The sequence below is a fragment of the Callorhinus ursinus genome, unplaced genomic scaffold, assembly GCF_003265705.2.
Source record: "Callorhinus ursinus isolate GAN/ISIS: 27379988/994484 unplaced genomic scaffold, GSC_fseal_2.0 scaffold21, whole genome shotgun sequence".
Taxonomy (NCBI): Eukaryota; Metazoa; Chordata; class Mammalia; order Carnivora; family Otariidae; genus Callorhinus; species Callorhinus ursinus.
Window position 1 is genome coordinate 16,644,211 of NW_027397083.1, and position 27,385 is coordinate 16,671,595.

General features: G+C 36.8%; 1 protein-coding gene across 1 annotated transcript; it reads right to left on the bottom strand.

The window, feature by feature from the left end:
* Positions 1–55: 55 nt before the first annotated feature.
* On the bottom strand, positions 56–23,836 carry EIF3M (eukaryotic translation initiation factor 3 subunit M). The gene is made up of 11 exons (XM_025878475.2): positions 23,718–23,836; positions 21,156–21,288; positions 20,024–20,162; positions 19,622–19,745; positions 19,372–19,466; positions 7,797–7,880; positions 6,745–6,844; positions 6,051–6,132; positions 2,054–2,197; positions 698–758; positions 56–248 (listed from the first exon to the last, which is right to left on the bottom strand). The coding sequence occupies exons 1-11, from the start codon at positions 23,757–23,759 to the stop codon at positions 128–130; spliced, it is 1,125 nt and encodes a 374-aa protein (XP_025734260.1). The 5' UTR covers positions 23,760–23,836; the 3' UTR covers positions 56–127.
* Positions 23,837–27,385: the final 3,549 nt, after the last annotated feature.

Genomic DNA, 27,385 nt, shown 5'->3' on the forward strand with positions numbered 1-27,385 from the left:
AACTTGTGACTTTTTACATTTCTTTAAACTTAAGACAATAATGTCCAGACTGTAGTCAAATTTGTTTGTTTTACTATGATTTAGATTTTTTCCAAAATGAACAAAATTTTATATGTAGCATAAAAATTCATGTATCAGAAAGACTCAAAAGGCTGTTTTTCACTTTGTTCAAGTTTTGTTTCCAGGCATTTAGTGTGTCATACAGTTGTTGCCACTGCTGTTTTCCAAATGTCCGATGTGTACTATGACTAAAAATTGAAAAATTAAAAACAAAGTTATTAGTCAACTTTTTATCCTTTTGGCATTCTTTTACAATACTACACACTTATATCTAGTTAAAAAACAAGGTTAAATATACATGAAAGCTGCTAATTCTTAGCATTCTCAATTATTTTAAGAAAATCTTCATCATATTGATCCCAAACCACCTATTTTCCTGAACTACATAAAACAGACACAAAAGTCATTAGTATTCTAGCCAATGCTGAGCCATTAAATGAAATGTGCTGGAAAATAGGACTCTTTCATTAAATAAGCTAATCACATTCAGTCTGAACTTTAATAAAATTATGATAAATAGCAACTATTTAACTACAGTCAACTGATAACACTACCTCGGTTCTCTAAACATTTAAGTGAAATAATTGGAACAAACTAAATTGTTATACAAAATGCTGCAGAGTCTTAAGTGTCTTACCTGACAACTACTTTCCTCTGGGTCTGATCAATTTTGCAGTAGACCATTTTAGTTCTTACTGCTGAAAAAAGACATTTTACAGGATATGTTATATGGAAAATTCCCAAGAAAAACAGCTGATATAAAACTAAACCACAATAAACTTTACAATTTTCAAACATTATTTTATAAACCAGCTCTCTGATTCTATAACAAGCACAGCAGTGCAATGGAACCAAGAGGAAGGTCACGCATTTGCCTTATGGTTGCTGGGTGAATCTATACCAAATATCACATATAGTTTTTATTAAGCCTTTTTTTTTAAAGATTTATTCATTTGAGACACAGAGATCCAGAGAGAGAGAGAGAGAGAGAGAGAGAGAGAGAGAGAGAGAGAGAGAGAGAGAGAGCATGAGCAGGGAGAGAGGCAGAGGGAGAAGCAGGCTCCCCGCTGAGCCAGGAGCCCGATGTGGGGCTCGATCCCAGGACCCTGGGATCATGACCTGAGCTGAAGGCAGACACTTAAACCATCTGAGCCAGCCAGGTGCCCCTTTATTAAGAATTCTAAATGTTCTCCCCTACAACTGCATATGGGGGAAAACACTAATTTCCTAATAAGGTATTACACCTTTATAGGACAGTTTGAGACTTAGAGCATTAAAAAGAAACCATATCAATAACTCTGTACATTTTATTAATCTTGACTGGGCAATTCCCCCAACTTTCAAACTTAAAAAGCCCAGAAAAAAGATCTGAGTAACAATTCTATTATAATGTAATTGTTGGGAAAGGTCCTGTTTCTAGCCAATGATAAAAAAATGATAATTATTAATATTTACAGATCATTTACTATGTGACAGGCCCTGGGCTAAATAAAGTGCTTTACCTGCATTACTTCATTTAATCCTCACAACCACGTATTAATTCCTACATTCCTGTTTCAGAGGAAGACCTGGCCCCTCAAATCCAGATCTGGTACTAAAATCAAGGTTCTTAACCACTATGGTATACTGCCTAAAGGCCATTATTCTGTATGATTTCGAGGAAAAGAACACCAAAAACCACAGAGCAATTTGTATTTCCACTGAATTTTCACTTTACTACAAATAAAATCTGCAAGTCGAAACATTCGTATCTGCTACAAGAGAACCTAGCTTTGTTAGAATATGACTCAGTTTCAAGATACAAAATCTTTTTTTATTGTTTTCTTAAGCAGGCTCCATGCTGAACATGGGGCTTGACCTCATGACCCCGAGGATCAGGAGTCACATGCTCTACTGACTGAGCAAGCCACGCACCCCAAGATACAAAATCTTATATTCCAAAAGGTAAAAGAGAAACTCTAGGAAAAAAATGAAGATATTCTAATTGCCTTACCGTCAATAACAAATGCTTCAACATCATCGGCTCCAATCTGAAGTTCTTGCTGCATTGTGTCAAAAGAAATTTCTTTATTTTCCACTGCCATTCCCATAAAAGTAAGCAGTCTCATTTTTGCCATATTCTGTTCATGTAACAGACCTGAATAACACAGTGGTAAAGCCTGATGAACATCCATACTAGTTAAAGATCTGCACAATTACTCTTGTGTCCAAAATCACTGAGCATTTACAGGGTAGTTCTGACAAAGCTGCTTGTATTTGCAAACCATAAACTGACCCCATAATTAAATTATGGAATATTACAATTATTCTTCTACAACTATATTTCTTTACTGCTACAGTGCCACAGGTCATAGGTTCAAAGTAACAATGGGCTACAAAATGGTATTTTTTAAGACCTAGAACTTCTGCACATTTTACATTTTTTATAGTTACAGATTTTAGGAGATAAAATGTAAAGTTTATTTCATAAGAACATTTTTATTTACTAAAGCTTATTTTTACTATTTGCTCTCCATTTAAACACAAGATTCCTTATCTTTTTGTTGTATCAGTATTACTAGTAAACATGAAGCCTTAAAATATTTTCATATGCATTCTGTTATGAAAACATTCCATTTCCCAGGTCACTTTGGATTTAATACTTAAGTGAAAAGTGTATTCATCACTTAATAATTACAGGCTACACTGATTAGTACTAGATAAAATTAAATAGTATCATTAACAGTGATACCTGAAGTAGAAAACTGTACAAATAATTAAAATTTTGCCTTATAACTTCTAGTGAAACATGCTGTTACAGTTTTTAAGATCACAAACAATTATTAGACGCAAAAGGAAACTTAACAAATTACCTAGTCCTGATCCTTTCATTTTAAAAAATAAGAAAACTGAAGAGCAGAGATTAAATGACTTAGTCAAAGTGGTGTAGTAGGCCTAAAAGATACGTTTGCTTATAAAATAAATGACTAGTAATACATATAAATATTTACAAATCCTGAATATCTAAATTATTACCAGTTCCTAAGTGGAAACGGAATTATAACACAGTATCATATATACTTGATTTGATGCTAACTTATAAAAACAATATTCTAAAATTAATCTAAAATTACATGTTTGTTTTCTCTAAAATTTCAAATTATGTAAACTGAGCAAATGATCATGTACCCTCTAATAATTAAGAGCCTCAAGTTTCCATTGTTAAAAAAGTTCTAAGCACTCCATAAATAAACTTGAAATATATAACATATATTAGCAGAAGACAAGGGAAGCCCATTAATACAGGACATAATCATCTGTTAATTAGCTGTAATTATGATGCAGGCTTTCTATTTGGCACAGATTCAACAAAAACATGATCATCATAACTCAAATGAATGAGGTATCCAAGTAAGTATTGCTAACCGGGTTTAATGGAAATCTACAAGCATCAAAAAATCAATTAGTGCACATTAACCCTAATTAACAAATGCAAATTAGATGCTGATTAACTTTCTGAAGCAAGAAGGTAGCAACTGTATAACACCAGATTACATGTAGACATGTTAGGGCAATTCAGTTGACACAGGATAATGCTTACTGTTGGCCCAAGTTGTCACTGTTAATAAAGTGTTTTTGATAAAGTGATGCCTGCCACCTGTAGAATCTAGACATTTGTAACCAGACTTTGAGTTGTAATAAATGTTAGCAATACATGTAAAACCAAAAATACACACTTTTAATAAGATATTTTGCTGAAAGCATCTTTTACAAATGTCTAATAAAAGATAGCTTATTTGCATACATGTTCAAGAAACTGAAGGCAAATCAGGGAACTGGACTTCCGGTTGGCACCATAAATTAGAAATGTTACGTTTTTCCTATCACAGAAAACAACTACTAAAGATTTTTCTCAGTATTTTCAAATACAAGAAAATTCCTTAACATCCCCAGTCCTCTGGGCATATACACTTCTCTTTCAGTATGATAAAATGATACTCCTACTAAAGTTTCTAAGATATAATTAAAATATTATTTTACTGCTACTCTTTGTGTAGTTACAAGCTTACCATAAATTTAAGAATTTATCAGAGAAATGAAGATTTCTAGAGTGAATTATGTAAAACCATTATCTATCTTACATGTGGAAACCCGTGTGTTAGAACTCGTTCTCAAAACCAAAACTATTAAGCCAGTGAAGTATGAGTTAAAGACTTGTAGAAAGCTGTGCTTTGTTTCATGAAACTAGAACATTACCGTCAAAGAGGAAGTCACAGTGTTCTGTGTCATATTTCAATTTTAAAGTTATAAAAAAAAATCTAATTTTATGGAAACATTTATTCATTACTAATATGTCAAAACCTTAATGCAGTAATAAAAAAATGTGCATCATTGAGCAATTTCTGCATTGTCACTGACCCCTGTCTTAAAATGCTGCAATATAGAAAACGTAATTTTAATGCATGCAATAGCTTATGAACCAGTGCTCCTTTGAAACAGTCAATTACACATCAATGGGGGAGTGTCAAAGTGTTAATTACTACTCCTTTTTCCTTGGTGCGTAAATAAAGAGGTTGCTGACATTAACATTCCATCACATAGCTTCATGCCACAAAACAAATTAACTGGGACAGAATGTGGTTTTTCTGGGTCTAGTGCACCTGGCAAAGTATTCTACACAAACACACTTGCATCTACTTTATCTTGGTATATTTCAAATGCTTTATTATGTTCAGAATTCAATCTTCCCCAATTCCAATGGCTGCACAAAATATACATGTGATAGGAATTAATGATGGCCAAATTGAGGACTAATAATAGTATAATCAAAGAGACTATAAATGAGTTCCTCATCTATATCTCAAACCATGAGACTAACAACTTAATATTAACATGGGAAATATAACCAACCTCTAATGTGTTTTGATTACTGCCTAGTAGGAAAACAAAGCACCTCAGTTTCATAGTTGACTTCACTCTCAAAAAAACTGGGAGTTTTAGAACAATTTAAATCTGTTCAACTACAGATTTTCTAATTTTTCTCTTTGTAACTTTAGTATGTTCAAAACATGCTCCAGAAGGAAATTAAATACTGAATATATATGGAATTTGCTCAATGAGGATAAGATTAAATTCAGTTTGGCAAACAGAGCTCCGATGCTCTAGAAAGAAAATTAAAAGATTAAAATCATATAAAGCTAAGACTATGCTGTCTTCAACAAATTGTAGTAAAGGAAGCTTCTCCCATCATGTCATTCCATTTCTAATTCCATCTACGCTTCACTTAGATCTGCTTAACAATACATACACTTCTAGAATTTGTTAATTTTGGGGAGAGGGTGTGCACCAAGAATAAAATATATTACAGAGGGAAAAAACCCCATTTGTTTCAATTATGTAACTATGGCTTCTTTTTTTAAAATCACCAAAAATATAAGGAGTAAGGGTCTGTCACAAACAAATAATTGTATTTTAAATAATAAAGTAGCTTTTAGTCATCAAATTTTGTCGGCTGTTAAAATGAGTACTTCTAAAAGTCGCCATTATGATCAAAGTAATGGTGATCCTTTAAGTTGCTTTTCTGTTCTATCCTCCATTCCACAATTTAAAAACACACGTAACAATGGAATTATTTCTATCCGAATCTGCTCTAACACCTGCTTCTTGCTAGAACTGAACCTCAAAGAAGCATGGTCTAGCAGACCTGGTAGGAGGGCCTGAAGTCCAACAAACTCTTATAGAGAGAAAAAAAGGCTTAGGTTTTCTGACTCCTAGTTTCATTGCTCTTTCCACCACAAATGCTACCTCCTACATCTTCTTCTGATTCCCAATTCGTTCTGAATCTTTTAAACTGTCCACCTGTTTATTGTTGTTCTATCATACAACATTGGTTAGGGTAATCTAAAAAGGCCACAGTCATATTTGCTGGATTTTACAGTACATGAGAGTTCTAGAAGAGCATGTTCCCATCTTTCTTTATACCCCAACAAAGAATAAACTCCAAAACTTACCAAGTGAATCAATGAAGTCTTTATTATTCTGATAAAACTTGACATATGATGCCAATTTAGCACTCACAAAAATGGTTAAAAGCTACAGATAGAAAATAAAGATATAATATTCAATTCAGAATCAAGATTTACACTCAAGATATTTTTAAGACATTAACTCTCAGCACTAAAACTTTCAATGCTTTTAGTGCAGAAGAAATAGCTATCTGTTTGATCAAATTATCTAAGCCATTTGCTTTCATTAAGACTCATTTAGATGAAGAATCAGTAAATACAGCTCTAAGTGAGCTACCCTGAAAGACAGTGGGAATAGCGTAATACAAATGGAAACTAATCCAAAATGTATTTACACTTATACTTGAAGAGTGTTCATGTGTTTTTAAATACCAGATTTATCTTCCTAATTGGGGCTACCTGACACTACATATAAAAAGAAATTCCTATTATTTATGTTCATAACAGCCAGGCAAGTATGGAGATGAAGGAAAGGGAGAAAGAACAGGAACAGGTATGTTCAGTGATTGGAAAAAAAGGCTGGTCCTAAATTTCATTCTGTTCTTGGTATAAAAAAACCAAACAGTTCTGTTTCCAGATCTAACAGTCATGTTCATGAATACAAAGAAAAAGAGTTCTGCTTCAGTATGTTACATTTAGGAAAAGAGAACATTTTCCACATTAAAGATAAAGTACTTACGTCATGAATAAGCTCGCCTTCCAAAAATTTGACTGGTTTTAAAGTGAGAAGATGGTCAAAAAGAAATGCATTTGGATCTTTCAATGCTCGTACAATACACCTTTATTAAAAAAAACAAAAATACAAGCTCAGAGTCCTGAGATTCAGTAACTTTCCACCAATGTTTACAGATTGCAAAATATATTTAATTCAGTAAAATATCTAAGATTTCAATATACACAGCATAAAAAAAGCTACAGGACTGAGATTAAAACAGGCCAATAAATCTACTTATCAGGTATATCTGTTTTAACAACATAACAAAGCAGTTGTAGACAAAAACACAGGTGGAGCGAAAGCACGACCGAAATAAAGAAAAATTAAAACAGCAGGACAATCTTCCCATATGCGAGACACTGATTTAAGTGCTTTACATGCATTACAACACCCTGACATACAGTATTATTGTGCCTGTTATCAAAGATGAAACAGGCTCAGAAGGAACTTGCCCAGTAAGTACTAATTAAGTGGTGGAGTATTTGAATGCAGGGAGCCTAACCTCAGAGTTAAAGATCTTTCGCACAAACTACATTTTCTAGCAACACCTAGGTCCCTATGAAGACATACCATATAGAGAAGTTATTATTTCCATTTCATAGATTTAAAAAACTGATTCCATTATTATTGCTACTGAGGAGACCAAGGATTGTTTGAAGCCCTTATTCTCATTAGCAATGGGCTTTTAGCATGCCACCAACTTTTCCTCATCTACATACCTTAACATTAAGATAAAAATTAACCCGATATTAGGCTCTACTTCTCAATTTGGGATCATCACACCCAAACCAGCAATACTCTAAACAGAAAATATTATGTGACTATTCCACCTACAATCTATGGTTATTCCTATACCAAGCCCTGGATTTTAGTGTCTACACCAGAATCACCACAGAGCACATAGTATCAAATGGCTCTGGATCACTGGGCTGGGAGATGCAAACATAATTTCTGCTATAGCTCAACCTCAAAGCTGCAGGTAACCCCCATTAGAAAGACAACGTGTTCAACATTACCTGTGGGCATCAACTCGAGCCTGGGAAGCGTTGTCCTCTGTGTAACTTCCTAGCAATTCCACCATGACTTTTGAAGCGGCATCACTAAAAATAAATATTGCTTTAGGAATTTCAGAATATCATTACTGCCATTCATTCACTCAAAAATACTTACTAAGTGCCAAGTACTATACTGATGACACATACAATGGTGACCAAGAGACACAGTCCTATTCTATGGGAAAAATCACAGAACTTTCCGGGGCACCTGGGTGGCTCAGTCGTTAGGCGTCTGCCTTTAGCTTGGATCGTGGTCCCAGGGTCCTGGGATCGAGCCCCGTGTTGGGCTCCCTGCTCAGCGGGAAGCCTGCCTTTCCCTCTCCCACTTCCCCTACTTGTGTTCCCTCTCTTGCTGTCTCTCTGTCAAATGAATAAATAAAAAAATCATGGAACTTTCCTTCTACTAGGAAAGACTGACGACAAGAAAAATAAGAACTAACAAGTGCCGTGATGGTAGCCAGAAACAAAAAACCAGTAACAGATATGCAAAGAATAAAGAGAATGGAATCCAAGTATATCACCAAAAGCCAACCAACCATGAAAGGAAAATCTACAGAAACAACCACAAAATAAGTAACAAATTGGCAGTAAATACATATCTATCAATAATTACTCTGAATGTTAAATAGACTAAACATTCCAATCAAAAGACAGAGGGTGACTGAGTGTATTAGAAAAAAAAACAAGACCCAACTATATGCTGCCTACAAGAGACTCATTTCAGACCAGAAGATGCCTGCAGACTGAAAGTGAGGGGATGGAGAAACATTTAACATGGAAATGGGTGTCAAAAGAAAGCCTAGGTAGCAATACTTATATTGGACAAAATAGACTTAAAAACTGTAACAAGAGACAAAGAGGAACACTATATAATCATAAATGGGACAATCCAACAAGAGGATATAACAATTGTAAATATTTATGCACCTAACATGGGAGTTCCCAAATACACAAAACAGTCAACAACAAACATAAAAAAAAAATCAATAGTAATATAATAGTAGGGGAAGTCAACATCCTACTTACATCGACGGATAGATCATCCAAACAGAAAATCAATAAGGAAACAGTGGCTATGAATGACACACTGGAACACATGGATTTAACAGCTATATTCAGAACACTCTATCCTAAAACACAATACACATTCTTTTCAAGTGCACAAAAAACATTCTCCAGAATAGATCACAGAATAGGCCACAAAACAAGTCTCAGCAAATTAAAACAAAACAAAAAACCCAAAAACCAAAGTCATACCATGCATTTTTTTACTACAATGCTATGAAACTAGAAAATAACTGTAAGAAAAAATCTGAGAAACACACAAGTATATGGAGGTTAAATAACATGCTCCTCAGCAATGAATCAGTCAACCAAGAAACCAAAGAAGAAATAAAAAAGTACATGGAAACAAGTGAAAATGAAAACACAATGGTCCAAAATCTTTGCGATGCCGCAAAAGTGGTAATAAGAGGGAAGTTTATAGCCAATACACACCTATCGCTCAAGAAGCAAGTAATTGCAAATAAACAACCTAACCTTATACACAAAGGAGTTGGAAAAAGAATAAAACCCAAACCCAGCAAAAGGAAGGAAATAATACAGATTAGAGCAGAAATAAATGATATAAAAACTAAAAAAACAACAGAACAATGAAATCAGGAGCTTGTTCTCTGAAAAGATCAACAAAACTGATAAACCTTTAGCAAGATACATTATAAAAAAAAAAAAGGACCCAAATAAAATCACTAAGGGGAAAAATAACAACCAACACCACAGAAATAAACAATTATAACAGATTATGAAAACCTATATCCAAACAAGTCGGACAACTCAGAAGAAAGAGGTAAATTCCTAGAAACATATAACCTACCAAAGCTAAAGCAGGAAGAAATAGAAAATTTGAACAGACCAATTATCAGCAATGAAATTGAACAAGTAATTTAGAAACTCCCAAAAAACTAAGTCCAGGATCAGATGGCTTTGCAGGCGAATTCTACAGAACATTTAAAGAGTTGATACTTATTTTTCTGAAGCTATTCCAAAAAACAGAAAATGAAAACTTCCAAAATCACTCTATAAGGCCTGATACCAAAACCACATAAAGACATCACAAAAAAGGAGAACTACAGGCGAATATCTCTCACGAATATAGATGCAAAAATCCTCAACAAGATATGAGCAAACCAAATCCAACAGTACATTAAAAAAATCATACTCTGTGATCAAATGGGATTTATTCCAGGGATACAAGGTTGGTTCAATATTCACCCATCAGTGTGATACACTGCACCATTAAGAGAAAGGATTAGGACCATATGATCATTTTAATAGATGCAGAAAAAGCATTTGACAAAGTATAACATCCATTTGTGATAAAACCCTCTGCAAAGCAGATCTAGAGGGAACATACCTGAACATAAACAAGGCCTTATACAAAAAACCCACAGCCAACAAAATACTCAATGGTGAAAAACTGAGAGCTAAGGCCAGGAAAAAGATAAGGATGTCCACTTTCACGTTTATTCAACATAGTACTGGATGTCCTAGACAGAGCAATTAAGAAAACATAAAACAATAAAAGACATCCAAATTAGTAAGGAAGAAGTAAAACTCTTTATTTGCAGATGACATGATACTACATACAGAAAACCCGACTCTACCAAAAAGCTACTAGAACTGATAATGAATTCAGTAAATCCACAGGATACAAAATTAATGTACAAAAATGTGCTGCATTCCTATGCGCTAATAATGATGTAACAGAAAGAGAAATTAAGAAAACAATTTCATTTGCAATCACACAAAAAACAGAATAACTAGGAATAAATTTAACCAAAGAGGTGTAAAACCTCTACTCTGAAAACTATAAAACACCGATAAAAGAAATTCAAGATGGGGGCGCCTGGGTGGCTCAGAGAGTTAAGCGTCTGCCTTCGGCTCGGGTCATGATCCCAGGTCCTGGGATCGAGTCCCACATCGGGCTCCCTGCTCTGCGGGAAGCCTGCTTCTCCCTCTGCCTCTCTCTCTCTCTGTCTCTCATGAATAAATAAATAAAATCTTTAAAAAAAAAAATTCAAGATGATGCAAAGAAATGGAAAGACACTATATGCTCATGGGTTGGAAGAACAAACACTGTTAAAATGTCTATGCTACCCAAAGGAATCTACACATTTAATGCAATCCCTATCAAAATACTAACAGCATTTTTCACAGAACTAGAACAAACAATTCTAAAACTTGTATGGAACCACAAAAAAACCTCAAAATAGCCAAAGCAATCTTGAAAAAGAAAAAACTGGAAGTGTCACAATTCCAGATTTCAAGTTATATTATGACGAGATAGTTAAAACAGTATGGTACTGAATAGATACATAGATCAATGGAACAGAACAGAAAGCCCAGAAATAAACCCACAATTACATGGTCAGTTAATCTTTGACAAAGGAGGAAGGAGTATCCAATGGGGAAAAACAAATGGTGCTGGAAAAACTGGACAGCTACATGCAAAAGAATGAAACTGGACCATAAACAAAAATAAATTCAAAATGGATTAAAGATCTGAATGTGAGACCTGAAACCATAAAAATCCTAGAAAGGTCCACAGGCAGTAATTTCTCTGACATCAGCTATGGCAACATTTTTTTAGATATGTCTCCCAAAGCAAGGGAAACAAAAACAAAAATGAACTAATGGAACCACCTTATAAAAAGTTTCTGCACAGCAAAGGAAACAATTAACAAAACTAAAGGCAATCTACAGAATGAGAGAAGATATTTGCAAATAAAGGACATATCCGATAAAGGGTTAGTATCCAAAATATATAAAGAACTGATACAACCTGAACACCCTAAAAACAAATAATCCAAATAATCCAATTAAAAAATGGGTGATGTCCAAAAGACACATGAAAAGATGCTCAACATCACTCATCATCACAGAAATGCAAATCAAAATTACAATGAGATGCTACCTCACACCTGTCAGAATGACTAAAATCAAAAACACAAGAAAACAAGTGTTGGCAAGGACATGGAGAAAAAGGAAACCTCATGCACTGTTGGTGGGAATGCAAACTGCTGCAGCCACTGTGGAAAACAGTATGGAGGTCCCTCAAAAATTTAAAAAGAACAACTCTACGATCCAGCAATCACAGTACTGGGGATTTACCCAAAGAATAAGAAAACACCAATTCAAAGGTATACATGCACTCCTATTTTACAGCAGCGTTATTTACAATAGCCAAACTATGGAAGCAGCCAAAATGTCCATGAATAGATGAATGGATAAAGATGTGTGTGTGTACATACACACAAAGAATATTATTCAGCCATAAAAAAGAAAAAAAAACACTTGCCATTTGCAACAAATGCATAGAGCTAGATAATACTAAAGTGAGTAAGTCAGTCAGAGAAAGATATACTGTATGATGTCACTCATATGTGGAATTTAAGAAACAAAGGTGGAAAAAAAAGAGAGAGGGAGACAAACCTAGAAACAGACTCTTAACCACAGAATAAACTGACGGTTACCAGAGGGAGGTGGGTGGTGGGATGGGTGAAATAGGGTATGGGGATTAAAGTATACTTATTATGATGAAAAAAAAAATAAAGTGATAAAAAAAAACCCGCCACAAATAAGTGCCATGAAGGAAAAAAAAATGGTGATGTAAAAGAGTAACACAAGCAGAGACAGGGAAGTACATAGGGAAAGTCTCTCTTCGAAGGAATGACATATAAGATGAAATCTAAGGATGTAAAGTAACTGGCCATGAAAAGTGTTGGAGGTTAAGGCTGGATAACTTCCCGGGAGGAGGGAAGAACAAGTACAGAGGGCTTAGGTAGGAAAAAAGTTTTGTGTTCTAGAAATTATTAGAACAGCATGGCTGAGGTTGAGCCAACACCATATATTTAAATAACTCTACTAAATATATCCTTCCAATTAAATTATCCTTAAAATTATGCAGATGATTGATTTTAGTTGCAGTGAAAAGCACAAAATGTATTCATTCAATTTGAAGTCTTAGAAAATTTTTATTTTCACCCTTTATTTCTTCCTTTAAACTGATGAATCGTTGGACAGTTATAGAAAACAGTGAATTATGAAAAATCATTTTTTTCTTTTTTTGTTTTCTAAAAACACTCCCCCCACCCAACATCTTGATTCAACTTGGGTAAAATGAGCAGGAGCTGTATCATTGATTTTAAAAAGTTAAATCATATTTTAAAACTTCCTACAAACCTAAGGTTTATTAAAATACACAAATGTAGGGGCGTCTTGGTGGCGCAGTCAGTTGAGTGTCTGACTCTTGGTTTCAGTTCAGGGTGTGATCTCGGGATCATGGGATTGAGAAACCATGACAGGCTCCGTGCCAGTGAGGAGTCAGCCTGGGATTCTCTCTCCCTCTCTGCTCCCCCCACTCTCTCTCTAAAATAAATAAATCTTTAAAAATATATATATACAAATGTAAATATAGCAATGGTTAAGTGGTAACCAGCATCTTATATATAGTTATAGAACTGTAAGAATTTTTTTTTTAAAGATTTTAATTTATTTGACAGAGAGAGACACAGCAAGAAAGGGAACACAAGCAGGGGGAGTGACAGAGGGAGAAGCAGGCTGAGCAGGGAGCCCGAATGCGGGGCTCGATCCCAGGACTCTGGGATCATGACCTGAGCCAAAGGCAGACGCTTAACGACTGAGCCTCCCAGGCGCCCCAAACTGTAAGAATTTGAAGAAATTTTAATGAAAACCTGTTTTACTCATTGTTAATTATCTTGTGATACTCTACAAGCACATGTGCATTTCATTTTCCAGTTTTAGCAGCCACAATATACTTCAACCTAATATATCTTATCAAGTAAAGAAATCTGAATTCACAAATACCAGATAAAATAATCCATTTCAAGTGCACAGTATCTGACATACAATCAGCTCAAAAAAATGTTACATGATTTGTACTCATCAACCACCAATATAAGTAAAATAATGAAGGAGAGGACCCATAGATATAAGCATTCTTACTAAAAGGGCAAAGTGAACCTCAGAATTCTAATTCAGAAGCAGGAAAGAAAATTACATTTTATGTGTATTGAGCAAAAACCAAATCTTAAAATTTAAATCATTGTGACAGAAACTTGTATTTAAATAAAATAGCCATCCTCTTCTACTTTCCTTAGGGTGGGTAGCATTTATTCCAGGGCCCATAATGTGCCAAACACTCTGGGCATGCACAATGGTTGACAGATAAGGTTCCTAGACTTCATGAATGTACAACCTCACAAACTTCTAAGGCTGTTACACACCATGATATAAGTAGAGGGTGCTGTAGAAGAGAGGCATTTAACCTAAACATAAGAGTAGTGCTTTAGGCAGAGAAATGAAGTTGAGCATAGGTCGTCTAGACCAAGGGTAGGCAAACTGTCTGAAGAGCCAGACAGTTAAGTATTTTAGGCTTTGTAGGCCATATGGTCTCTGCTGCAACTATTCTAGTCTTGGCAAAAGCAGCCATAGACAATACATAAATGAGTAAGTATAACTGTGTTCCAATAAAATTTTATTGACACTGAAATTTGAATTTCATATAATGTTCATATGTCCTGAAATATTATTCTCACTTTTTCTTTCTTAACCATTTAAAATAGTAAAAACCATTTTTAGCTTGTGGACCATACAAAAAGGTGCCAGCCCCAGGTCTAGACTGGGAAAGAGCAGGGTGCTCTTACAGCTGACACAGGTTTAGTATGTCTCGGATGTGATAACCAAGAGGAAAGGCTTGTGTGTTGGGGGAAAATGGACGGAGGGAATATCCATTAAGCAAAGCAAAGTTTTTGTAGTCTGTCAACGCACCATACAAAAATGGCATGATTATCATCACATTCACCAAGCCCAAGCCACCTCAGTAGGTAACCTAGAAGCCCGTGTCAGAAAGGTCTTACATGCTATGAATTTTGTAATATATCCTAAAGAAAAATTTGCTATTTTGTACTATATCCTAAAGAAAAACTTGTATTTCACAAAATCATTATGGTTGTAGACTGGAGAAAATAGATTGCACTTCAAGATGTCTCACTTAGAACAAAGAGACTAACAGAGGGAGAGAAAATGACAAATTCATTTTGGTCACACTGAGTCTGAGGCAGCTATGTGCCGTATCTGAGTGGAAACATGCAGAAAAGGTAGAAAGCAGTTGAATACAAAGATCCAAGGCACAGGAGAGAAGCCTGTGTTAAAGACATGGATGTCAGGGCACCTGGGTGGCTCAAGTCAGTTAACTGGCTGCTTTAGTTCAGGTCATGATCCCAGGGTCCTGGGATCAAGCCCCATGTCGGGCTTTTTGCTCAGTGGGGAGCCTGCTTCTCCCTCTGCCTGCTGCTCTGCCTGCGCGCGTGTGTGTGCGCGCGCGCGTGCGCACGCTGTTGAATAAATAAAACCTTAAAAAAAAAAAAACAAAACATGGATGTCTATTCAGTAGATGACAGAAGCCATGGGAATAGATGAGATGACCCAGGCAGAGTGAAAAAGGGTCCTCCGACAAAATCTTGAGTAATAGTAGTATTTAATGGGACAGAGAAAGAATAATTTACAAAGGTGTCTGAGAATGAACTGCCAAAGAGGTTGGACAAAAACAAGGAGAGGTGTCACCTAAGTCAAGAGAAGTTTCTATGAGGGAAGGAATATCACGGTCACATGGTGCTGAGAGGTGGAGGAAAACAGGGACTGTAGAGTGACCACTGCACTGCATCTATTCTTAGAAATGAAGGAATCAACACTCAAATACTGGAAACTAATTACTGTAACATCAGAAATAGGGGAAACAGCCAGGATCTTATAGTTGCAAGGTGTTTTAACATTTTTTAATCTAAAAGGCCTCAGGAAGGGCATGTACTCTAGTTCCATAAACCACCACTTCATGTGCTTTTCTACATCTCTGCTTTTGCAGCCACTGCTTTGCAACATATTTCATAAAGTCATTCATTTAACAAATATAGAGTGCCTACTATGTGTCAGACACTGAGTAATGAATTAAAGTCCCTGCCCTCATGAACTTACATTCTAGCGGGGACAGATAATAAACATTATAATAAGTCTGTTAGTAAGTGCAAGGGGGAAATAATGAAATAGGGATGAGAGAAACAAAAACAATGCAAGGGTGTAGGGGAGATATTGTTATACTCAGACAGCCAGAGAAGACCTTTCTGATGAAATAACAGGGAACAGATTTGAAGAAGGGAGGGAGCCATGTGGCTACCTGGGAAAAAAGTGCTCCAGGCAGAAGGGCCAGTCCTAAGAATCTGGAGCTGGCTTGGCCTTTTACTCCCAAAGAAGCCAAGCCACTGGAGGGTTCTGAATAGAGGGGAAACATAATCTGATCCTCCATATTAAACAGAACTTTCTGGAAGCTGTATTAAGAACAGGCTGTAGGCGGACAAGACCTAAACAGGGACCATTTAAGAGGCTACTTCAAAAATCTAAATAAGAAATAATAGTAGCTTAGACCACAAGGTAGACTTTAGATTTATCAGAGCTTACAGGATTTGATATTGGATTAGATATGGAGTAACAGACAAAAAAAGAACCATAAAGGAATCCCAGTTTTGGGTTGTGGGCAACTAGAAGACAGAAATGGCATTTCCTGAGTTGGAGAAAGTTAAAAAAACAGATTTAGAAGGAAAAAAGGTTCATTTTTGTAGTTGTTGTATGAGATGTCTTTTGAGTATCTAAAGAGAGATGTTAAACAGGAATAGATAAGATATTTGGAGTTCAGAAGAGAAATACAGGAGATAAACATGTGAAAATTACTAGCATATAAATAGTATTTAAAGGCATGCGACTGAATGAGAGCACTTAGGCAGCAGTGGCTCTCAACCAGGTGCCCTCCAGAACATTTGCAAGTGCATGGGAGCTGTTGCAGCTCTTCTAATGCCTGGGAAGCACCACTGGCATTTTAGTAGGTGAGGACAGGGATGTGAGGTATCTTGTACTGAACTTTAACAACTTAGCAATACAAAAAACTGTCCTGCATTTGGTACTCAGCCTCACCCAAAATCACAGCAAAAAAAATACAAACAATATGCATAGGGAATAAATGTAACTGAGCAGAAAAAGTCATTCCAGTTATCCTAATGTTGAGAGAAGGAACCCATAAACAAATTGTGAACGAAGAGAATTGATGGGCGCCTGGGTGGCTCAGTTGCTTAAGGGTCCGACTCTTGATTTTGGCTCAGGTCATGATCTCATGGGTCTTGAGATGGAGCCATGCAACAGGCTCTGCATTCAGCAGGGAGTCTGCTTAAAGATTCTCTCCCTCTGCCCACCCCCCACTCTCACTCATGTGTACTCTCTCAAATAAATCTTAAAAGAGAGAGAAGAATCGAGAGAGACAAGCCCCTTGTGGATAAATGTAGAATCAGGATGTTGTACACCTGAAATTAATACACTGTATGTCAACTACACTTCAGTAAATGAGGGGGATGGGAGGAGGCCCCAAAAACCAACTGAAGAAAGTGTTTCAAGAAGGAAAAAGTGATCATCTGTGCCAAATACTGCAGGGGTTTAACATTAGGACATGTCTAGTAGGGAGGGGCACCTGGGTGGCTCAGTCAGTTAAGCGTCTGCCTTCAGCTGAGGTCACAGTCCCAGGGTCCTGGGATTGAGTCCCGCATCGGGCTCCCTGCTCAGTGGGGGGTCTGCTTCTCCCTCTCCCTCTGCCCCTTTCCCTGCTCATCCTCTCTCGTAAATAAATAAAATCTTAAAAAAAAAAAGGACATGTCTAGTAGAGCATAGATGGGTACTGATGTCCTATTTCAATTTCTCTGAAAATTAGATTTGGAATTCCTTAGAACACTGGTCACTTCCCTTCTACATATAACAGACTAAGGACCTACTAAATAGCAACTAGAGAATCATCCAGTGAGTAGTCATCATCTCTGATAAGCACTAGACATTCAGAGGGAAACCATAACACTCATCATTTTAAATAATTACTATACCAGAAAAAAGACTAACTTCTTAAAGGTGAGCTTGAAAAATGAAAAGGATAGTAAGAATATCTAACTTTTACGGAGTGCTGTCCCAATAATGAAGCCACTGTGTTAAAAAGTATATGAATATTGTTATCTTGTTTTTCAGCAGCCCTATGAAGTATTACTATTTTTTCCACTCTAAAATTGGAAACTGAGTTACAGAGATGGTAATTTATTTAGTCATACAACAAGTAGGAAAGCCAAGACTTGAATCCTAGTCTGGATGCACCGTCTACCCATCTGAAGTGTGAATGAAAATAAGGATTCTTTCTCTAACAGCTTTTAATGCTCTCTCCATCTGAAATGGTCTTTGTTATAAACTATTTACTCTTAACATTTTACTGACTACCAGCTAGAATGCTGTCTTAAGTCGGCCAACATACAATAGGTAGTAGCCACCGATCAGAATGAAACAGGCTATTAGTGCAATATCCCCTGCTTCTCTTCTTTTATGATGAAACATTCCAACTTTCATAACAAGTTTCCTTTATACTGTTAAATTTAAATAGCTGCAAAAAGTTTACATTACTTAACAGAAACATATTAACCTTACTGACCCTCTCTAATACATTAAATACCCAGCACAAAAATTGTGCAGTAAGAAAACTAAAGGGAAGGGCGCCTGGGTGGCTCAGTTGGTTAACCGACTGCCTTCGGCTCAGGTCATGATCCTGGAGTCCCGGGATCGAGTCCCGCATCGGGCTCCCTGCTCAGCGGGGAGTCTGCTTCTCCCTCTGACCCTCTTCCCTCTCGTGCTGTCTCTCATTCTCTCTCTCTCAAATAAATAAATAAAAAAAAAAATATTAAAAAAAAAAAAAAAAGAAAACTAAAGGGAAGACTGGTTTACTTTTTCTAAAAGTATTTAACCATTATGTGAAAAGAAATTGAAAAGCTAGGTCAAAAAGGTAAGATTATCTTTTAACACTAGTTCTGAAAACTGAGCCAAACCTATCAGTTGGTAAGCATCCTAAAGCTGGGTATATAGAATAAGTATTTTGGGCATGAAGTCTGCTAGGGTGAATTACAAACCTTAGAAACCCAAGACCTTGCAGAAGCCCAATAAGTACTCTTTCAGTACAGTCTATTGCAAAATTTGATCTTGGGGGCACTTTTTATGTAAGAGACTGATTGTGGAAACTCTGATAGACCGTATCACTAAACAAAAGTGGTAGCACTGCCCCACACTAAGACATCAAAGCATCATTAAATAACTTAGTCTAAAGTTACATATATAGCTTTCGGATTAACAGTTGTACCATTTTTAGAACAAAAGCAAGTTTTGCTTTTAAAAACGTTTAAAGATGGGGAAAACTATTTTAAACTTTGTAGTTATGTTTAACTTAGTAGGTGAAATTCACAGAAATACATTTACAGCAACTCTGTGGAGAACAAAACAGAGCAAAATCACTTACCCTACTTGTTTTTAAAAACAGCCTCAACTGTTTGTTGCCTGTGAAGTTTTAAATTAAATTGCCTGTGAAGTTTTAAGTTAGTACATTAATTCTGAATACCTTTTCTTACAATCCACAAGTGCCTCATAGAGGAGCCTTAACAGGGTGTGTTTTTTTTCAGTGGTGAGGTTCCAATCAGAAATCCATTTTCTAACCTACAGGATTGACAAAAGGAGGAAATTTAGTGACACAGCTGAACATAGTTTCATCATTTAAAAGGTAACATTTAGAAAATACATATTTGCTATTTTAGTTATAATATACTCTACACTTCTTATAAGCAGAACAAGTATTCCACATAGTAACTCACTTGATCCAGCTCAGTTGGAATATACTGGATGGCCCCACAAGATGCTGCCACTTTAATGAGGCTACAATACACTGTGTATCTTACAGGAGTATTCTTATCCATCCCATGGAAAAGGTTGCTTAGCCTGGTTAACAAATAATAAAACAGTGTTTGAGATCAGTAACTATGATGATTAAGTTGAGATTATCTGCTCTCACAACAAACCTGAGACACCATTAATAACTTCACATTACAAGGAGGGAAATGGGGCACAGAAAGGTTAAATGACTTGTCCAAGGTCATACAACTAGTAAGAGCCACAGGTGACAGTCAAGTTCCATAATTCTTGCTTTTAACCATTAAATGACAGTGACATCAAAAGAACCTCTTGAAAAACCGAGCCTCTTTCAGTTCTTAACTTACAATTGCAGTCTCAGAGATGGGCGTTCACCTTCCCGAAATTTGACCAGCTTTTCACATAGGCTTTCAATCAGAGCTTCTTGCTTGTCCGGTTCCAGGATCAATAGGAGGGATACCACGCTGTTCATCACACTTTCAACATCTACACATGCATGGATAACACAACAGCAATACTATCATACTTCATGTGTCTAATTAAGTATGTATATTTCCAGTGTTTTAATATATAGAAGACCATTAAACATAAGACACTTTAGGAAGATGTAATCTGGCTACTGTAAAACAGTTCCACCAGAGGACACTTCTCCTTCAAGGGTGTGCATTATGCTAAAAATATATTATAGATGAATTCAAATGAAACCAGTTCTGCTGTACAGCTAACATCCAGAAAGCACTATGTACATTTTATTAAAGAAAAAGGAAATTATTATCTAATATTTGGTTTTCAACTTGTAAAACAGAAGACTGATATACATGTCTATAGATACGGTTTCAATTTTTACTGGCAAGATATTCAATCATTTGCAAATTACTGGTTCGGTCTTAAGTTAGAATGCTTTCCCAAGTGAAGAAAACGTTTATATATAAATAGGAAATTATTGAGAAATGGAAGCGGTCAACTTCCTGGCTGGGTCATTGCTTTCTGACTGTAAGATATTAACTACAAGCCAAATTTAATCTCAAACCTTAACTAAAGATTACAGGACTCCCAATTTTCAAAATTTCCCATTTTATGTAAATAAATAGGGAATCAGCCAAATAATTCTCTTTAAGATTACCTGAAATTATATCCCATTTGATATTAATGTAAACCTTTCAAAAGGAAAGAAGAGCTTCACTTTTCCTCAGTTCATTCTGAGATTATCAGTATTGAGTGTATGCACTTAACACTCAAAAAACATGACCTATTAAAAAAGATCTTTTCTCAAAATAGGCTTACTTCACAGGTATAACAGATTAGAATAACCTGAAAGTATGGTAAGATTAAAAAAAATTAAAAAAGATTAAAAATTAAAAAAGATTAAAAAAACAACAGGGCTTAACAGTTCTAAGACAAATAAAATTTACAAGAAAAATTTAAAAAGTAGATCCTTTCCGATTAGTAAGAAATATTACAAAAAAATTAAAAACAAACCTTTATCATCTTCCTTCAGACATACATCACAGGCCTCGATGATTTGAGCTAAATCTACATGAAGTCCACCTTCTGAGTTCTCTTCTGAAATTTCAGCTCCTTTAGATTTCAGATAAGCTCGAAGCTCAGCAGCCTGTTGAATTAAGATTGCTATACATCTCTAAAACTGACAATGCCAAAATTCAAGATCTCAAACCATTCTTTTTTGAAAAAATAGGAACACTTAATAACTTTAAATTACTATGTTGAAGTGCCTCTCCCCCACCTCAGTCCCCATCACAACCCCACAGGAGCCACAGGTTTTCCTCTACAAAACCAAGTGGCTACACAAACCCACTATGACCCACATGGATCACCTTCAGAATTTCTCTATTACCTATATGCTGCTGAACTTCCAGTACATAGCCAAAACTTCTAATATACACCAAAGCGTTTATGAGGGTTTGTGTATGGAGAATTAATCTGACCTGGCAGATTCAACTTGTTTTAAAGAAACGAAATTTTACTGCTCTCCAGTGTATATAATATAGCTACTTTAAAAAGTTACAGCCATTTGCCATTACCTTGGCAAGAAGGTAATCATTTGTCAATAAAATGTTCGAGAACCTATATGAGACAAGCATTTTGGGAAACAGAAAGATAAAAAGATGCTTTGAACGTTGTTTTGAATTTATAATACTTTTCAAATTGGATCTACCTTATTCATTTTTTAGAACGCAAAATACATATCTGGATCAGAAAGCACCCTGCGACCTGTAACTACAGTACCACATCCAGGTATTCAGACATTTTATACTCTAAAGCATATATGTAATATTTAGTAAGATGCTCTTTTGAGGGCTTGGTATTTATGGCAGCCCAACATGAATGTAGATGGTATTTAAGATAATAAAATGAAAAACTTAAGCAGGAAGATGAAAGGATACCATTAGTAAATGCACAGGTATCACATTTTCTGAACCCACAAACATGTTTGGCTACCTACAAAAGGGACGTTAAATTTGTAGATCTGATGGCACTACCCTTTCAGATAACAACACAGTATCTTCACTTACGAGTTGGTAAAATAAACTAGATTTTATGAAACAACTGTTACCATATCAAAGAGCATAAAAACACTAGTGGGGAATGTGTTTTTCTATGAAGGAAACATAATACGGTAAAAAAAAAACACACACACACAAAAAAGCAGTTTTTCAGCTTCTGCTTTGTAGAAACAAAGCAAACTTTTTCTAAGAACCATTCAATCAACAGTTTATTGTTTTTATCTGTCATCCTCACTGGCTACAAGTAGTTGTGGAGTAGGACAAGTAAAGTAAAAGACAAAATTCTGAACTCCATTTCCTACCCTACTCAAACACAGAATTTGCCCAAAGCTGAACTTCTGAAGCAATCACATCTACCTGAAAGGAATGGCTGGTGTCAAACTCATGTATTACAAAAGTGGCATAACCTAACTAGAAATGACTCTTTAAAACTAAAATAAGGCCAACGACAAGAACTTTCACCATCTACAAATTCTTTCCTATGTTAAAATCAAATACTTTTTTGGGGTAATCTAATAGCCAATTTGTTGATAACATGATTCCATTAATAACCATATATGCTTTTTTCCTTGTTTTCCACATTTTCTTTTCTAATGTGCTCAACTCCTTCCCTAGCCTTATCTCCTCCCTTAGCAACCCCCCCCCCCGCCTTTCGTTTCCCCTTCTTACTCGGTTCTTCAGGGCTGAGGGTCTGCACTTTTACCAGGGGGGGTAAAAAATCAACATCTGTAATTCTAAGAGTTACCTTAGAATACTAATGGTGTTTTCCTCTATGGAAACCAAATTTCCATGTTTGTGGAGTAGCAAAAAATACAAACAACATCTACTTCACAGATGGTTTTCAGTTCTACAAAATTAACTTAGAGAAAATAATTTCAGGTTTTACTCCCATCAACTATCAGCCATGCATACAAAAGACCAAGCATGAAATAAAAAATTTAAAAATATTACGATGGTTCACCAGGTGTATGCCTCAAAGCATGAGGGTGAAACTGTTCTATTTTCAGGTTTCAGAACTCTCTTGCACAAGTAAGAATATAAAATATGGCCTCCGTTTAAAATAGAGTCACCTTTGCCTCTGTGATCACAAAATAAAACCATTTTCAGCTTTTGTACAATATAATTTTTCCTAGACTGCTTACGTCGTTTAAAGATTCGCCACCTCCCACTCCGGATGTGGCTGCATTTGGGAGACGGAAGCAGACACCATTCCCAGTCAAAAAGTAGTGTCGTCATTAGTGACATAGACTCCAAGAGTCCCGACGCCAACAAGGAAGCTGGCCGTAAAGCCTCGGGCCAAGCGCTCGAACCGACGGTCGGCAGGCTAACTCAACTCCGGGCCAGAAATTAGCGCCTCGCCCCACGGCCTCCCTACTCTCGTGGGTGGGGAGTGAGCTGCGGCTCTCAGCCCCGGAGCGGGCTCCGCGGGGCGGTGTCCCGACCGCCTGGTTTCCTGGCTCAGCCCTTCATACCCCCCCAACCCCACCCTGGAGGCACTCGCGGGCTGGGAGCACACCTGATCTTCCTCACTGATGTCGATGAAGGCTGGGACGCTCATGTTGAAAGCCCGGGTACGACGGTCGCTCCACTCGCAAAAACCACGCCGACCGGAAAAAGAGCTACAGCGCGGGGGGGGGGGGGGGGCACACAACTGCTTCCGGGTTGCCCTGCGGGGCGGGGCCAGGGCAGGCCAATCCCATCGGGCGCTGGGGGCGGAGCGCACGCGCTTGGGCCGGTCTCGCGGACGCGCTCTACGGGGTCAGGTCCTGGCACCGCCTCTCCCTTCTAACCTTCAGAATGGTGTCGCCGATTATCCTTTTCGTGAACTCACGTCTTGGGCCTTACTTCACCTCCTCTCTGAAATCTTAAGCCAGTTCAGCCAACGAAAATTGTGCTCAAAATAGTTGTTCTTTTGCAGCCACACCCCCTCTGCCCGCCAGTCTCTCAGGCTGCAGTGCACGGCGCCTCTGTTGTTGCTCCCCCCAACCACCGAGCCTTGGCTCTTGGCGGTACGAAAAGAGCCTTAAGGGCTTACTTTTTTTTGCTGATCCCGACAATTTTTTTCGAGTTAAAATTTATCCCACTTTTCAGCGTTTATTGAGGGACCTGCTGACAGGCAGTGTTCTCTGCGCCGGGGATAATCGTAGCTCCCAAAAGAAGCTCCCGCTTGCCCCTTACATTCCAGCGGGCGCACAGAACACAAACATTTCAAAGTAATTAGGCAGTCCTGAATGGCGTGTTTTACAGCTTGGCCTCCAGAGTAGAACTCCTAGGGATGGAATCCCCGCTGTACCATTTGATGGACGTGTGATTTGGGGCAGTTGCTTAATACTCGTGTATCAGCTTCCTCTTGGAAAAATAAGAATAATGAAGTGCTTATCTCGGTGTTGTGAGAATTAAGTAAAATAATGTATAAAGCACTTAAAACATGGTGAACACTGCATGTATTAGTTATTAGTAAATAATTGCTGTATGTAACATGTTAACTAGCTCTACCAAAAAGGTAAAAGCAGAAGGGGGGCGGGGGAGAAAAACAGAAAGGGTGGCTGTGTATAAGTTTGTGTGCATGCCTTTTTAGGTAGGGTGATGGAAGAAAATTGCTCAATTCATATTGAGAACTGAAGAAAATAAGGAAAGTATGAATTAAAAAACCTGCAGGAAAGCATTTCGTTCATAAGAACAGGGATGCAAGGTAGGGGCAAGCAGGCCTGTGGGCTGGATCTAAGTAGAGGAAAGAACAAATGAAAATAGCCATGGCCAGCCAGATCATGGTCTCCTAGGCCATAACAAGAATTTTGGCTTTGACTCTTAATGAATTGGCAAGCCTCTGACATGTTTTGAGCAGAAGAGTGAGGAGATCAAATTTAACTTTTTTTTTTTTTTTTGCAAAGGATCACTCTGGCAGGTGTATTGCAATTTGAGGTAAGTTGGGCCAGGGTCAAAGTAGTGACACCAGTTAGGAAGTTATTACAGAAGGCGGAGTGAGAGAAGATGGTGGAGTGGTGGTGAGAAACTGAATTCTGGATGTTTTAGTGGTAAAGCTGTTAAGATTTAATGACAGATCAGATGTGGGGTGTGAGAGAAAGAGAAAGGCAGGGTGACTCCAAAGTTCTGTCCTGAACTCAAGCCAATGCCTTCTAATATTCTGGGGCAAACTACTTATGGTAATTACAGGCTTGCCTCTTACTTGAAAATGCAAGAAGACACAAGAAGGCCATGATACATACCTGAGATGGTTATTTTTTAGGAAACAGGGAAAATTAAATTTTTTTAAATGGTGGGAGAATCAATAAGAAAAAGAACAACCCAATTTTAATGCAAATTAAAAACATGATGAGATACCACCACACATTTACTATAATAGCTAATTAAAAGAAAAAACTGACAATACCAAGTGCTGTAAGGATGTAGAACGACTAGAACTCTAATAAATTGCTGATAGGAATGCAGAATGGTAATAGCAATCAAGACAGACAAGTAGATGAAAGGAAAAGAATAGAGAGAATAAAAACAGACTCACACATGGTCAATTGACTTTTGACCAAGATGCAAAGGCAATTTAGTCTTTTAAGCAAACGTTGCTGGAACAGTTGCCCTTGGCAACCACTACTCTATTTTCTGTCTCTTATGAATTTGTCTATTTTGGACATTTCATATAAATAGAATCATACAATATATGGCCTTCTGTGTCTGGCTTCTTTCTTTTAGCATAATGCTTTCAAAGTTGTAGTATATATCAGTCATCCATTCCTTTTCATTGCTTAGTAGGATTTCATTGTTATGAATATACCACATTTTATTTATCCATTCATCAGGGGATGCATATTTAGGTTGTTTCCATTTTTTTTTTGGCTATTATGAATAATGCTTCTATGAACATTCATGTACAAGAATCTGTGTGAACATAGGTTTATATCTCTCTTGGGCAAATACCTAGGAGTGAAATGCTGGGTTAGTACTTATGTTTAGCTTTTTGAGGAACTAGTTTCCAAAAAGGCAGTAGCTTTATGTGGAATAGCCAAAAATGGGAAACAAACCAAATGTTCCACAACAGCTGAATAGATTAAAAAAAAAAAAGTCATATATCCATGGGATAGAATACTACTCTGCAATTAAAAAAGATGAGCCTTTGATATATGCAACATGGATGAATCTCAAAATAATTTTGCTGCAAGAAAGAAGCCAGACATACTATAAGATTCCATTTATATAAAATTCTAGATAATACAAACTAACCTAAAGTAGCGGCACTGCAGATTGTTACTACATGGGTGCAACAGACTAGGCAAGGAGAGGGAGAGATGGATTACCAATGGGCGTAAAAGGAAGCTTGGGGGGGTATGAATATGTTCATTATCTTGATTGCAGTGATTGTGTCATAGTTGTAGGCATATAAGATTTATCAAGTTGTACACTTAAAATGTATAGTTTGTTGATATCATGATTATATCTCAATATAAAAAATGGCAGGCAGGTAAAGAGGGAAAAAAGGAGGACTGGGAAGTACAGAATCATCTGGCTAGACCAAACTTAAAAGGATTGAATCTTGCATGGGATACCCTTGATGATGTAGAAACTAAACCTGAGCGCAGGGAACTTAGGTGTCATGTTTACATTGCATTCCTTGCTCCCACCCTTAGTGCCCAGCACCCAGCAGGTAGTCCATAGATATCTGTTGGTCCTAAAGGAATAATCCCTGAGTTCTTCTTCTAAGACACCTTATTATGGCAAAGTCCTAAGAATACCAACTAAGTTCTAAGAATACAAAATATACATGTACCATTTCATCAAACATTTTGAAGTCTTATCCTTTTTACCACTTTTCTTCATTCTGTGGTTCTTGGGAAGTAAAAGAACATCCTTTCAAGGGAAGTTCTTGAGAGGGAGATGGTGGAATGATAAGGGGAAAATCATTTGAAACTTTAACTTTTCACTCATTCATACATATTTATCTCTGTTATGTACTAGGTACTGCTTAGTTATGTGGGATACCAGAAAGAAAAAATTAAAGGATGCATCTTGAATAGGGATAGGAAGCTTATGTGCCTCAGCTTGAAATCAATTTTTCTAAACTTTCCTCCTAATTTTCAAAACAGGGAATTGGGTTCCATTCCTAATAGCTACTGGGTAGGAGAACCACTTTCAAGTGGGTGATAAGGACCAACCCCATGAGAAAACGTTTAT

What these genes read in the sequence shown, in the direction of transcription:
- EIF3M (XM_025878475.2), bottom strand. Translation starts at nt 23,759, where the DNA reads ATGAGCGTCCCAGCCTTCATCGACATCAGTGAGGAAGATCAG. An exon ending in GCTCGAGTTGATGCCCACAG is followed by an intron (nt 6,845 to 7,796) that starts GTAATGTTGAAC and finishes TTTTTAATAAAG; the next exon opens with GTGTATTGTACGAGCATTGA. An exon ending in AGACTTCATTGATTCACTTG is followed by an intron (nt 2,198 to 6,050) that starts GTAAGTTTTGGA and finishes TGTGTTATTCAG; the next exon opens with GTCTGTTACATGAACAGAAT.